At 58.6% G+C, this 14,072-nt stretch overlaps 1 protein-coding gene across 5 annotated transcripts in view; it reads left to right on the top strand.

Moving 5' to 3' along the window:
• Positions 1-1,516: 1,516 nt before the first annotated feature.
• The window catches only part of SYT7 (synaptotagmin 7), a 62,984-nt gene continuing 50,428 nt past the window's right edge, over positions 1,517-14,072 (top strand). For all 5 annotated transcript variants that reach the window (XM_038564365.1, XM_038564370.1, XM_038564369.1 and 2 more), the window contains exon 1: positions 1,517-1,639. In XM_038564365.1, coding sequence (XP_038420293.1) covers positions 1,609-1,639 — 31 coding nt within the window. In that variant the 5' untranslated portion in view covers positions 1,517-1,608. The remainder of the gene's footprint in view (positions 1,640-14,072) is intronic.

Genomic DNA, 14,072 nt, shown 5'->3' on the forward strand with positions numbered 1-14,072 from the left:
CTCCACCGGAACACTCTTCATGGAGGTTTCCTTAGGGGAATTTTCTTATCTGTTTCTCAACCAAAAAGCTGTGGGCGGAGGTGAATGTGTGCCTGTGCCCGAGCATGTGTGTGTGTGTGTGTAATAGGCTCCTTGCAGGTTCAAGGGTATGGGCTGTGTGCGTGTGTGAGTGAGTATTGGGGGAAACTGGAGACAGACTTGTCACTGTGGGTGCTGGCTGCCTACCCTGTTGTGGGGAAAGTGAAGGTGTGGTTGGGTGTGAGCTGTGCAGTATAAAGTCAGTTAAGTTCATTTCTCTGGGTGGGGTTAGGAATCCTGGATTTTGGAAACCTTGGCTCACCTTCCAACTTCAGTGGCGGGGAGGGCAGGATGCTGCAGCAGGACCAAGGGCTCTACCCTCCTGCCTACCCCCTTCAGCTTAGGGTAGAGGTGGGCCCCTTACCTCACAGTGCTTCAGGGTGAGTATCTCTTGGGTTTGTGTGCCAGTGTATGCGTGTGTAAGGGGAGGTGGTGGTGTAGTTGGTTCGGTGTGTGGGTGTGTGCTGGGATGTCTCTGCCCCCGAAACCACCAGTAGTTCATTCAGTTTCAGGCCTTGAAAATCTGGGGGAAAGGGTCCCTTCTTTTCCCTGCTCCAGAACCAAACACTTCCAGTTCTAGGGTTCACCTGTTTTGGGCCGTGCGGGACTGACAGAGGCGCTTAGAGAACCAAGAGAGCCCCAGGGTTGGAAGAGGGAGGGACGTCTTCCTTACCCACTCAAGTGCCAGGAAAGGGAAGGGGGGAGCGAAGTGGAGGAGTCTGCGGAAGAGAAATGAACAGAGGCCAAAGGGTCTGTTTTCTTTTCTGAGGCTGGGTGAAGTGGGGAGGGTCACTGGGCCCCGTCCCCCACGGAGGGTGGCGATCCCGGTCTTTTCTGCTCCAGCTGTGTTCAGATTCGGGCAACCGCGAGAGTGGCGGGCCCAGGCTCAGCGCTGGCAAAAAAGAATCCAGTCCTGGTTTTTGCACACACCAGCCCGGCTCGCCGGGGCCGCCGCTGGGCCGAGGCGCGAGCTGACGCCCTCGAGTCGCCGCCAGCCGGGAAACCCGGAGTGGATTTTCGCGCCTTTGGGAATGGAGTCAAAGGGCGCTCGCACGGTGGGGGCGGGGCAGCCACCCCGGCCCGCGCGGTTCGAAGCCTGCCGCCTTCAGGGGCGCCGCGGACCCGCCGGCTCGCAGGGCGCACCCGAGGGCTCCGTGGCCTCCCGCCGGGGCTGCAGTGCGGGGCGCGGCCGGCAGCCGGCGGCAGCGGGTGCAGGCGGCGGGGCCCGGGCGCGCTCACACACGCGCTCGCACACACACGCGCTCCGGCGCGCACACGCGGCGCGCAGGCCGGAGGGAGGCGGCTCGGCTCGGCTCGGCTCGGCTCGGCTCGGCGGCGGCGGCGGCGGGAGGGCTGGCGGGCGGCCCCCGCTCCCCGGCTCGGCGGCTCGGCTCTGCCCGGCCCCGCGCGGCCCCCGCCCTCGGACCCGCCCCCGGGGGTCGCCCAGCCCCATGCCCTGCAGCGGCGGCGGAGGAGCGCGCGGCCGCGGGCGGCTCTAGGGGCCCGGAGCGAGCCGGCGACGGGGGGACCATGTACCGGGACCCGGAGGCGGCCGGCCCAGGTAAGCGCGGCCCCGCGCCGGCCCTCCCGGAGCCCCAGCCCGGGCTCTCCCCGCCCCGCAGTCCGGGTGCTCCAGGCTCCAAGCCCGGCGCCGGCCTCGCAGTGTCCCCACAAGGACCTCCCCCCCCCCCCCCGCGGCCCAAGGACGGCGTGTGTGGCCGAGCGAGGAGCCACTGCCCCCGCGGGCCGGGCAGCGCCCTCCGAGGCGCCCGGGTCCCCAGCGCCAGCGCCCCTGGTGCCAACGCTGGCCGCCCGCGGGCGAGGACCCCAGGCGGCCCTGGGCCAGGCTGTGGGCACCGGGGAGCAGAATGACATCGGCGGCGCCCACTGTGAATGGACCCGGTGCTAGAGGGCACGCGGGGACCGGGCGCAGCGGCAGGGCAGGGGCGGGGGCTTCGGAGGAGGAGGCGAGCGGGAGTGCCCGGAGGGAAAGACAGCGACCGGCGAGAACGGGGGGCCAGGCTGTGCCCCCACGTTTGGGGAGGGGGAAAGCAAAGATCCCCAAACTCACTCCGGGCCCGTCGGGGGAGGGGAGGAGGGGCCGCCCCTTCGCATCCCCCCCTCTCCCGAGGGAGCTGGGGAGTGGCCCAGGATCCCATGTCTGCTTGCCGTTCTCCAAGCCAAGCCCGAAGATCTTTCCTTCCTTTGGAAATTGCTCTGCCATTTCCTCCTGGGCTCCTGACGCCTCCTCACACGGTGCCCACCTGTAGGCAGGTCCCCTGCAGCTCTTGCCCAGGCTATCTCAGCTCCCACCCCGGGGTGCCCCAACCCAGACCCATCACCGACCCCCCCTCCCGCTCCCGCGCCCCGGTCTGCCAATTCTGTCAGCGGGGTCTCTGCTTCTGGGTTTCTCTGTGATGTGAAAAGCGAGACACCCCAGCCCGAGGACTTGCTCCCAAATGAAGAGCCTGCAGGCTTACCGCTTGCTTGCTGACCTCCGAGGGCTGAGGGTGCTGGGGGAAGGGACAGCCCTAAGGCCCTCTGCAAAAGGGGATGTGTGTGTAAGGGGATTTTTTAAAATAGTTTTTAAAAAAGATTTTATTTATTGATTCATAGAGACAGAGAGAGAGAGAGAGAGAGGCAGAGACACAGGCAGAGGGAGAAGCAGGCATCATACAGAGAGCCCGACGTGGGACTGGATCCGGGGTCTCCAGGGTCATGCCCTGGGCTGCAGGCGGCGCGAAACCGCTGCACCACCGGGGCTGCCCCAGATCCCCAAGGATTTTGAGGGCAGTCCAGTGGACACCAGCTTTGTCCACTCTCGTCCCAGCCTCACATTTGTTTTCCCTCTAGGGGCAGCCTCAGCCTGTCTCTGCCTTCTAAGGAGTTGGGCCCTCACCCCCATCAAATCACTGCAGCCTACTGAGGCCAACTAGGAGGACTCACTGGGTGCTAGGCATCGCACCCACTCAGTGCTTGGGGAGAAGGGTGAGAGACTCAGTCTCCAGCTCTGGAACTTCATGCCCATCTATGAACATCCTCTAGGTGGTGGATGAAGGGACATTGCCTTTGGAGACCCCTTGCTTCATCTGTCTGAACCCAGACCACCGACCCTAGCATCCTCCCGCAAAAGGCTGCCAGCTTCTAGCACTCGACTGAGGGCAGAGGCAGGCGTTCTCTGGCTTAGATCACCTTCTCAGAAACCAGTAGCTTAGTTCCGAGGCTAGCCCTAGGGTGCGAGGTTGGAAGGGGAGATGCAGTGAGGACACTCCCATTCCCCCTGCCCTACCAGGCTAGCAGCCTCCCCTTTCTTGTTAGCCCAGTGGCCTGGGTCCATGCCCTCATCCTCTCCCTCCCTCTTTCCTCCCACGCCTGGGCGCCATGACATCACTGCTCCTCTGAGCACCTCTGCCCTCTCCATGGAGGCCAGCTTGACATGCTTGGCATCCTCTGGGCAAAGGGCCTGCAACCCAGCATTGCCCCTGGCATACTGGCAGCCCCCCAGGGTGTCTCTGTCTTCCCCTTCTCAAACAAGCCTCCCTCTGGGATGGAGACCTGTTCTGCCCCATTTCAGGGCCCAGGAATGCTAGGGGCTGGGGGCAGGGGCTGGGAGTGCTGGGGACAGGTTGGGCCTGAAGTTCACTTCTCTCTGGTGTGGCCACTGGACTGGATGGGGTCAGAGTCTGCCTCTGATCCTGGTCCCTTGGGGCTCTCTGAGGGGCCAGAGTCATCAGTCTGGCCTCAGAACCCCCTCACCCCACTCCTGCATCCCTGCCTACCTCCTAGAATCCTTACAGCTCCAGGCCAGGCGATGTATTACTCCCAGCCCCAGCTCACCTCAGGCTCCCCAGAGTCCTCTCCCCCAGGCAGGCCTTTGTGTCCCCCATTTCTGTCCCCCACCTCCCCTTTGGCTGGCACCTGGCAGGAGTGAGATTATGCAAATTAATTCCTGTGTGATTCTGGTCCTCAAGGGGCCAGTACCTTGTTTGTCTGGATCCCCTCATCCCACTCACAGGAACACCTGTGGCCCAGTCCTTTTTCCAATTTTCTGTCCCCTGTGTTTTCTTGTTCTCCCGTGTCCCAGGGCTGGTTCCAGAGTGTCCCCGAGGTACTCCCCACCACCACCACCACCACCACCACCGCAGCACACTCACCCTGATCTCTACAGGGTTCAGCCTGCTGCTAAGACCCTGTTCAGAGTTCCCTACCCACTTGGGCCCACAGCCACAGGCACTTCTGGGATCTAGCTCAGCTGAAGCAAGGGACTGTAGGAAAAAAGCCAGAGCCCAGTGAAGAACAAAGACCAGCCCCCCCTCCCCCACAGCCATTGGCTTTGCTCCAAACTCTGTCCGGACTCCCCCCAGCCCTGCCTGTGCCTGCAACTTCCTCGCTGTCCCCTCCCTGAGGCAGACAGCTCTCTCCCTGCCGTCAGCCTTCGTCCTGTGTTCATCCTGACGCTGGCTTTGCCTGGCTTCCCTGTGTCCCTCAGACCCGGCTCCAGACCAGGCAGGGCCTCAGCGGGCCTGCAGGGGTCAGCGTTGCAGTGGGCAGGCAAGTTGCAGTGGGCTGGCTAGGCGGCTTCGGGAAAGGAGGGAAGGAGGGAGAGGTGACCTTGTAGTGAGTGAGTGAGCAAGGCCAGAGAGGGAAAGTCTGGGCCAGTGCAGCAGTGCTGGGAGAGAGGTCAGATCCTGAGGCTGCCTGCCCTGCTCCCAGTCCTCTGTGAGCTTGTCCTTTGGGGTAACAGTGTTTGAAGCCTTGTATGTCCCACCTGTTAGTGGGATCTGTCCTCTACAGCAACTCTGCCAAAAAGGTCATTCTCGGGGAGCATAGGGGACACACTGCATGGGGTGGGGGGCCTTGGCCCAGTGGGTCTCCTTCCTCGGGGAAGAAAGATCCATGAGATTGTCCAGGCCAACCTTCCACCCCCTGGGCACAAGTTAAGGACAGAGGCCATTGGGTGATGTGTAGGGCAGGAGTCCGGGGTACTGCTGAAAGGGCCACTAGGATTAGGGATGAAGGCTGGGGAGTGGGAAGGTCCAAAGAGGCCTGACTCTGTCTGACCCTTTCACTGTCAAACTCTCCCCCACGCCCATCTACCCCTCCACCCCCTCACCCCCCACCTACCTCACCTGCACAGTCATAGACCTTTCTGGGTTGCATCTCCGGCTTGGGTCCCCATCTAGAGCTGAAAAGCTAATGATCTCCCAATAGGCCACAGCCGGAACGGGGGTGCCTGGGGCTGGGCAGATCTGAAACGCTGGGTGAAAGGGATGGCTTTGGTGGGCTTGGGACAAAGTAGCTAGTGCCTCCAAGCTGTGTGTCACTGTGGAGACAGGACCCTCCTAGGCCTTGGGTCATGCTGTTTGGTGGCCTGGTGGGAACAGCTTGACCGAAAGGCTGGGTGCTCAAGAACTGGGGGACCATGGGGAGGGAGGTAGCCTTGAAGCCCCTCCTAGTGGGGGAAGAGAGGCTAGAGCAGGTTGGATTGTGTTGGGAACATGAAGGCCAGCAGGTGACAGGTGAGGGACAGCTGGAAGGCAGGGGAATAAGTGGGTGTGAGGGCCTGGGCAGCTGGGCCCTGCCCCTGGCTGACCCCAAGCTCAGGCTCAAGGGAGCTCAGGCTCAAGGAAGGCAACAGGGCGTACCAGCCAAGGGCCATCCCCTCTCACCCCTAACAACCCAGCCGTTGCAGGAGGCCTTGAGGGAAAGGCAGGGGAGGAGTGGGTGGTTCCTTCCCTCTGGCACCCTACCTTTCCTCCCCCCCCACTCCCCACCCACCCTCTATTTTCTGAGGGATTTTGAATCCTTATTGAATCTGATGGACTGTTTTCAGTCCAGACTGCCTCTGCCAGGGGAGTGAGGCTGCGAAATGGCAGAGAGAAGAGCAGTGAGGAGGGCCTGGGGGGCGCGGGAGGCCTAGTCCTGAGCCAGGAAGGGACTCTTGGCCAGAAGGGGTGTTGCTTGGACAGTCTCCTCGGACAGGCACCCCTGCATCCTGGGTGAGCCAGGGCAGCATTGTGGGAAGCCAGCTCTCTGCTCCGTGGGCAGTGCCTGGCAGGTGGCACATGAGGCTGGTAAGGTCAGCTCTCTCCATCGTGGCGGTCGCTGGTCTGGCAGGTGCCGGAGGCAGCCTGGGCCAGGCCCAGCCCGGTACCCGCCTGCCTTGCAAGGGAACCCCAGCCCATGGTGCCAGGAGGATTGTGCCAGTACTGTGGACATGGAAGTTCCTGACCTTCTAGGCAGTCAGGGCAGACTTGCTGGGCCCTGTCCAACTTGTGTCTGGAGGGCAGGGCTTTGGTCTCAGCCAGCTGAATTCCCTAAGGGTTGGAATGGAGTTGGCAGACAGCATGGGACCTGTGGAAGGTGCTGGACAGTGCCCAGAGCCCACACCTGGGATTCTGGACCCAGTTGGATTGGGAGGTGGGCTGGCATGCCGGGACAGCTCTGGGGGGCTCTGGAGTCCCCTCCTGGAGGGCCCCTTGGAAGAGGTGAGTCTCCTGGAGCTGACTTGTGTCACGAGCTGGAATGTTTGGGGAATTGATATATTCTTGTCATGGAGCGTGCGGGGCTGCAGTACCAGTGGAGGGGTGGGGCTAGTGGGGGAAAGCACTGTGCTTTGTGTACCTACGTGCCAGCATGAGTGCCAGCTGGACTCGGTCAGAGCCGCGCTCTGCTCACTCTTCTGAGCGCCGGGCCAGCTGTAAACAGCAGCTAATGAGTGTTTGTAGTTAGGTGTGTCGAGGTGCATGGGGAGCTGTGACAGGAAGCCGCGGGGAGGGCGTCTCCCCTATCCTGATCCCCAGCCAGGCAGGCCCTCTGCCCTCCAGGGGCCCTGCCTGCCCCCTGCCACACCCTCCCACCTGCTGGCTGGGCTGTCTCTGAAGCTTCCATCTGCTGGGAGCAGGGAGGGCCTCAACTGGCTGCGCGGGCATGCATAGGTGTGGACGGGAGGGTGTTGGAGCTTTGGTGTGTTCAGATCCGGGCATTTCCACAGCAGCATGTGGGGCTGTCAGCGTGCGTGCGTGTGTTTATGTGTGTGTACTATGTCTGATTCTGTGTGTGTGTACACACCCCTTCCCCAGAGCCCTGAGAAGAGGATGGCCCCACCCCCATATTGGCCCTGCTCCTTTGGTGCCCTTCTTGGAGTGCAGGAAGTTGGGGGCTCTCAGGTAGGCTGGGGTGGGGAAAGGGGATGACCCGTTCTGCCCATCAGAGGAGACAGGAGGGAGAGGTCTGAGCCCCAGCCCCAGGGGACACCCATAGCTGCTGCTTGCATCCAAGAAAGTGGAGAACTTGGTGCATACAGAGCCCAGCCGGCTCTCTGGTTCTCAACCCCTCAGGAGGTGGAGGGAGGTCAACCCTAGTAGGTGGGGGTCCCACGGTGCTGGTTGGTGAAGTGTGTACCCTGCCCACAGCCAGGAAGGGGTGGCATGGGGTATGGGGAGCCACAAGGGGTGCCCGCATGAGGCCTTGCACGAGAGGAGCAGAGAGGAGAGCTCTGTGGCTAATGTGTCCAATTAAATTACCTCAAACCCTGCGGCGGCAGCTGCTCCCAGCGGGGCCCTGGGTACAAATTGGATCCGTCTCATTACCATGGGTGGTGTCAGCGGGGCCAGAGAGCGGTGGCCAGCTTAGCCAGCACACAGCAGGCCTTCTCCCCCTTGCTCAACCTGGGCCTGCTCCACCCCCTGGCGCATATGCTCGCTCCAGTACCCCTCAGATTTGCCAGGCCCTGCATGCCTCCTCACCGTCCTGACCCCTGCCCCTGGCAGCCTAAAGGCCCCTCAGAGCCCTCACTGTCCTTGGAATGGGGGTTTCATGCTCTATATGGGGTCCACCCTAAGGAAGTTGCTCTCGGGTCACCCGACACACCTTCTTCCCTCTCTTGATAATCTGAGCACAGTAATAATAGCAGGTTCTTATGTGTGGAGCACTCTGTCTGTGCTAAGCATTTTGTGTGCATGCGGCAGGGAGGGGCTTGCTTCCGCTAGGTCTCTGGGGTCAAAGAGCTGTCTGTCAGAACCTTGGCAGAGACCCTTGCTGCTCTATCCCTGGAGCAAGTTACTCTGCTCTTCTGGCTTCAGTTTCTTTCTCTGTTAAATGGGTATGGGGATGGTTCTTATTTCCCAGGATTGCAGGATGAGGCAAGGTAAGGCGGGAAACATCGTTAGCAGAGAGCCTAGCCCATGGTAAACACTCAGCCAGTGATAGCTGTCATCAGCATTATCCTGCACCAAGTGATTGATGTCTGCAATGAGGATTCTGGAAGCTCCAAGGAGGACATGCCCGCTTCAACCCTGGTGGAGGAGGAGTTGGGGAGGGCTTCCCTGAGGCAGTGTCAGTCAGTTACCTTTGGAACAGCAAACCTGTGTTGAGTGATTGCTGTGTGGCAGGTGCTGTCCTAAACACATGACACATGTTGGCGCCTCCATCCTTAGACCACTCTGGGAAGGGGGAACATGCAGTTAGAAGTCGGCTTGGGGTTCCAGCAAACATCAACAGACCCGGGAGCATGAGCTTTGAGTCCAGGGCCTTGGGATTTGAAGGAAGAATAAGAGCTTGCCATGGGACCAGCAGGGGTGAGGTGGTCAGTGTGGTGGGGGCAGCACATGCATATGAAGTGGCTTGTTCAGCTGGAGTAGCAATGAGTGCTTGAATGTCTAGAAGAGAGGTCTTGGTGGGGGGGAGCATGCAGCAGCAGGAGTTGAGGCTTGGGGAAGGTGCGTTGGGCCAGGTTAGGGAAGTCCTGGCATTTTTTTTTTTTAAAGATTTTATTTATTTATTCATGAGAGACACACAGAGAAAGGCAGAGGGAGAAGCAGGCTCCATGCAGGGAGCCCGATGTGGGACTCGATCCTGGGACCCTGAGATCATGTTCTAAGCTGAAGGCAGAAGCTCAACCACTGAGCCACCAGGCGACCCAGTCCTGGCATTCTGAAACAGGAAAAGTGGTTGTTTTTTGTTTTTGTTTTTGTTTTTCTTAAATTAGGGCAGTGGAGAGCCATGGATGACTTTCAAGCAGATCTCTATAAAGAACTTTAACTGTAGCAGTGTGGCGGCTAGGAAACCTGGAGGCAGGCAGGTATATGGAGCTGGAGTCCTAGGTTAACACATTTGTCCCCACCTTTGCCCAGGCCTGAGTCCAAGGCACCGCACCAGGTGTCGGCAGCATCCAGCTGGACTGGGCCCTACCCTTGGAAAGCTTGTGGCAGCTAATAGGCAGTCAAGGGGGTACTAGGTGAAGAGAGGTGTGTTTGGACACCCCCAGGGGGGCTCACCTCAGGACATAGGGTGTCAGAGAAAGCCTTCCAGAGAGGATTGTAGCTCCAAGGTGGGCAGATCTGGGGTCCAGTGAACACAATTGGTGCTCCTGGGGATTGGATCTGCACCCTACCCCATACCATGGGCATCCAGGCCAGGCCCTGCAGGAGCTACATAGCTCATACTCCAGCTGCCAGGCCTGAGTTCCAGCGCCCCACCAGAGCCAATCTGTCTCCACGGCAACTGGGCAGGCACCTCCCTCTCAGTGCCCACGGCCCCTGGCACAGGGGCCTATTCCCAGCAGGGCTTGGGTATGTCTTCCCACTTCCCTGGGGGCTTGTCTCAGGGCAAACGCCCTCACACTCAGGCGCTGGCAGCACACGGACGTGTTGGTATTTGGGTCCGTGTGCCCATGTGATGTATATGCATGCAGGAGGCAGGGAGGCAGGGATGGTCTACCTTGCCTACCCATCTTAACTGGGGATTTATTCCCCTGGGGATGAGGGTCGGATGGACACTAAAGAGCATACTGGCAGGATTAACTGTCGGCCTCCGCCTCAGGGATCATGGTGAGGAAGGCAGCCCAGAGAAGGGGCAATTAGGAGGGAACTGCAGGTCAGGAAGGTGGCAAGGGAGAGTCTCCTAGCAGGGCCTGGCAGGTCCACAGATCACCTTGTCCGCACACTCAGCATTTCCTCTCATCTTCACAGCAGCCCCACAGGGGAGATATCATTCCCATGGTTGTACAGGTAAAGAGCCCGAGGTACAGAAAGGTGGAGTGTCTCATCAGGTCACTCAGCAGAGCAGGGATGAGATTGCAGGTCAGCCTGACTCCAAAGCCTGGGTTTTAACCACCAGGCTCTCCTCTCCGGTGCCTCCCTAATCCCACTGGGATCCGAGCCAGCCTGTCTCTCAGCCCATCACTTGGAAGGGAGTGCTGAGAATTGGTATTGGCTGCAGAGCTGGACTCAAAGGGCATCCCCAGTGCCTCCTTTAGTGCTTGAGGCATCCCCTAAAGCCTTTGTTCTCAGGTCCCTGGAGTAGGGTGGAGCTACCCCGCCTTCCCTCTCTGCAGGCTCAGTGGAAGGTTCCTCTCAGTCAAGGGGAGGCTCTGAGGAGAAAGGGAAGAACCCCTCACTCCCTGCTTGGCACCTGCCAGCCCTGGAGGAGCCTGATGAATCGGCTGTGTGTGGCCCCCCCAGGCCCATTCCTCCCTCTCCAACCCCCGCCTGGTTGGGGAGGTGCGAAGGAAGCGATTTCACAGCCTGTCAGCTGAGACCTAAAAATACCCAGAACTCCAAGATGCTTGGGCAGGGGGAGGAGAGAGCAGGGACCAGGATGGGGTGCTGGGGGGTGCAATGCTAACTTGGCCAGAGAAGCCCTCACGGCTCCACAGTCCTACTCCAACACGATGGGCAGAGATTCCCTCCATCCCTCATCTGACCCCATTTCTGGATCTCAGGAGCTCTGGCACTCGACCTAAGGGAGGGCTTAGTCTCAGACAGGAACCGTGGAACCCAGGCCCTTCAGAGCCTCTGGTCGATGGCTCTTTCTCCCTCTCCACCCCTGAGTTGGCTGGCATCTTTAGGCCGTGGGAGCCAGGCTGGGCCTGTGCCTGCTTCCTGCCTGGAGGTGCCCGCTTCTGTGAGGGGAGAGGCGTGAGGAAGGCAGCGTGGATGGGGGTGCTGGCAGGTGTGCAGTGTGATGTGTGAGCCACCCAAGCACTAGAGGGGGGCAGAAGAGAAGGGGTGTGGCGGCCCACGTCACTGCCACGTGTCTATGTGCTAAAGCTTGGCACAGGCCCCCCTGCCACGAGTCAGCCGGTGCCCAGGAAAGGGGACATACGTGTGCATGCATGTGGACCTGCCGGAATTGGCCTGTCCTGGGTGCCAAAAAGCTTGCGGATATGTATGACTGAGTGAGTGTAGCTATTCTAGACAGAAACTGGGTGAAAGCACAGGAGCAGGTGTAGAAGTATAAACAAACACATGTATCACGCAGACACATGATGGTAATGTGTGCTTCCCATGTGGAGACATGATGGTATATATGCCTGTGCAGAGGGACATAGGAAGACCTCTCTGGAGCACCAAGCGAGTCACCTAAGAGACTCATTAGGGAAATAATGCAGAGTGGCAGCCAGAGCATGGGCTCGGGATCAAAAGTAATGGGAATACCTGGCTGGCTCAGTTGATGGAGCATGAAGCTCTTGATCTCAAGGTCATGAGTTCAAGCCCTATGTTGGGTATAGAGATGATTTAAAATAAGTAAATAAAAATTTTAAAAAATGTTAAAGTAATGGGGTTCAAATCCCAGTTCTACCATGTATTGACTAGCCGTGTGCCCTTGAGCAAGTCACTTAACCTTTCATTGCTTCATTTTCCCATCCCTAAAGGGGAGGTGATAATAGTACCCACTTCAGGGCACTGTGAGGAGGACTCAACGAGTTGACATATATAAACTGGCTGGAACCATTCCTGTCGTCAAGTCAGCCACAGGCGTATGTTAGCTCTTCTCATCGGGTCCCCCCTTCAGTGACACAGGTGGGAGCATCACGTCCAGAGAGGGCAAATGACCTGCCCAAAGTCACACAGTAAGTTGGTGGCAGACCTAGGACTGGAACCCAGGTTCCACTGCCTTAAGATGGAGGCTTGCTCAAATTTAGCACTTCATGATACTGCCCCCACTTTGGACCACAAGAAAGTCCTGCAACATAGGACTGTAACCCCATTGGCATCTGGGGCCTGCATCCTGCCAGGGCTGGGCTGAGATCATGGGAACTTGGTGTTCTGAGCATCTTCAGATAATGCTGGGTGGATGGGTCATCAGGGCAGTGGTCAGTTGCCTGAATTAGAAACATGCCACCGATTAGCCTGTGGATTTGGCCAATTACTTGACCTTCCTGAGTCTCAGTTTCTTCCTTATAATGGAGTAGCAGTATACATATTTTATAGGGTAATCATGAGGACTAAATGAGATCATGCATGCAGTGTCTAAAGTGGCTGGAACACTGTACCTAGTAAATGTTCAATTATGTTAGCTGCAGTTAGAGCTCGTGCAGAATCCACCCACCCAGTGCTCCCTAAACAGTCACTTCCTTTGCTTCTCTTTCAGCCCCTGGCTGCCCCTATTCCCTTCCACCTGTCACCCCACATTCCAGCAGGCTTAGATTAATCAGGGACTGACTTGCTAGCAACCGAGACCTGTCTTTGTCTCCTGTTATTGGCTTTGCTCAGGAGGGAACAGGACCCATCAGTGGAACTTAGACCCTGAACCCTCTACATCTGGCCTCATCACCCACTTGGTATAGGAACAGAGAAGCATCATTTCCTCTTGGGTCCTTGGTCCTCCCTCTGTAAAGTAGAGAGGCTGGACCCCCTAGTCCCAGAGCCTCCTGGTCATGTTGCTGTGTGACCCCGGAGGATCCCTGGCTCAACCCACTGGAGAGCCCTTGAGCTGGCAGGTGGACAGGAAGGGAGGTCAGCTGGCTGCCCTGGGTGAGTGGAGCATCTGGGATCTGCACTGACTGGTGGCCTACCATCATGCTGGCCCGCACCTGTGGCTGCGTAGGAGGGCATGCAGGTCCGACTGGCTGGGCACTGACATTGGGGGAGGCTCAAGGACAATGACTAGAGAGAGCCCTTCTTGGGGCCCTGGGAACTGCTACTGCAGCCATTCTCCCCTGCTCTCCTCTCCTTCTCCCCAGAGCTTGCCTTCAGCAATTCCTCCTTCTTCCCTGTCCTTCCTCTCTCCTTCCCCTTCTCAGAGTCTCCCAGTATCTCCCTCTCTCTGCCTCCTCCACTTCAGGAATGTTGACCATTTTGTAGGGTGCCTTCTTCCTTGCTCTTCCTCTGCGGAGGGAAGATCTCTTCCCCCTCCTCTGTCTCTGCTTCCTGAGATTCCTTCTTTTCTCTTCCTACAACATGAAGAAATATCCCTGTCTCTCTGGATCTTCCTGGCTCCCCCTGCTGCCCCTGAGCCTAGGTCTCTCTCTTACTCTGCATGGGCACACCTAGGCTCCTTCACTTCTTGTACCCTGGCTCTCTCCCATTTCAGAGTCCCTCCCTCCCCAGCGTCCCCACCTCCACCTCCATTCTTCCAGTTCCTTGGCACTCCTTACTCCTCCACCAGCTACCCTGCCCTCAAAGTTTCCCTGTCTCCTTCAGAGATGATGGGGCTAATGGGGGCAAGCCAGGCAGTTTCTGTGGCTGGTGCTGCTAATCAGTATCTCAACAACCCCCCAACCCCTGTGAGTTGAGAAAGGGGGTCAGCCCAGGGCCCAGGGACTGGCAGCCTTGCCTCCTAATTAGTAGGAAGTAATTGCCTGGAAAAAAAAATTCATTTAGAACGAGACTCTGAGACTCCAAGGTAGAGCTGAGCCAACTGATGGCCCCTGGGAACCAAGAGGAGGGAAGCAGCCCAGGTCAGGATCTCAGGAAGCCCCTGGACCCCCTTCCTGACCTCCCCCCAGCACCCCAGAAGTACAGAGAGAGCACTGGGCTGAGAGTACTACCATCTTCATCTGAGTTTTGGTTCTACTGCTCACTGTGTGACTTGGGGCAAGCCACTTATTTCTTCGTTAGGTTTCTCTCCTTTAAAATTGGAAGAATGCTTCGGTATTATGAGGGTTGATTCAGACAATGGCTATGAAAGCACTTTGCAAGCTGGAAAGTGCTGTGGGATTGTGAAGTGTTACTGTGTTCCTCCAGTGTGCTCTCAGATGAGATTAGGGG

The sequence above is a fragment of the Canis lupus genome, chromosome 18 (genome assembly GCF_011100685.1).
Source record: "Canis lupus familiaris isolate Mischka breed German Shepherd chromosome 18, alternate assembly UU_Cfam_GSD_1.0, whole genome shotgun sequence".
Classification (NCBI taxonomy): Eukaryota; Metazoa; Chordata; class Mammalia; order Carnivora; family Canidae; genus Canis; species Canis lupus.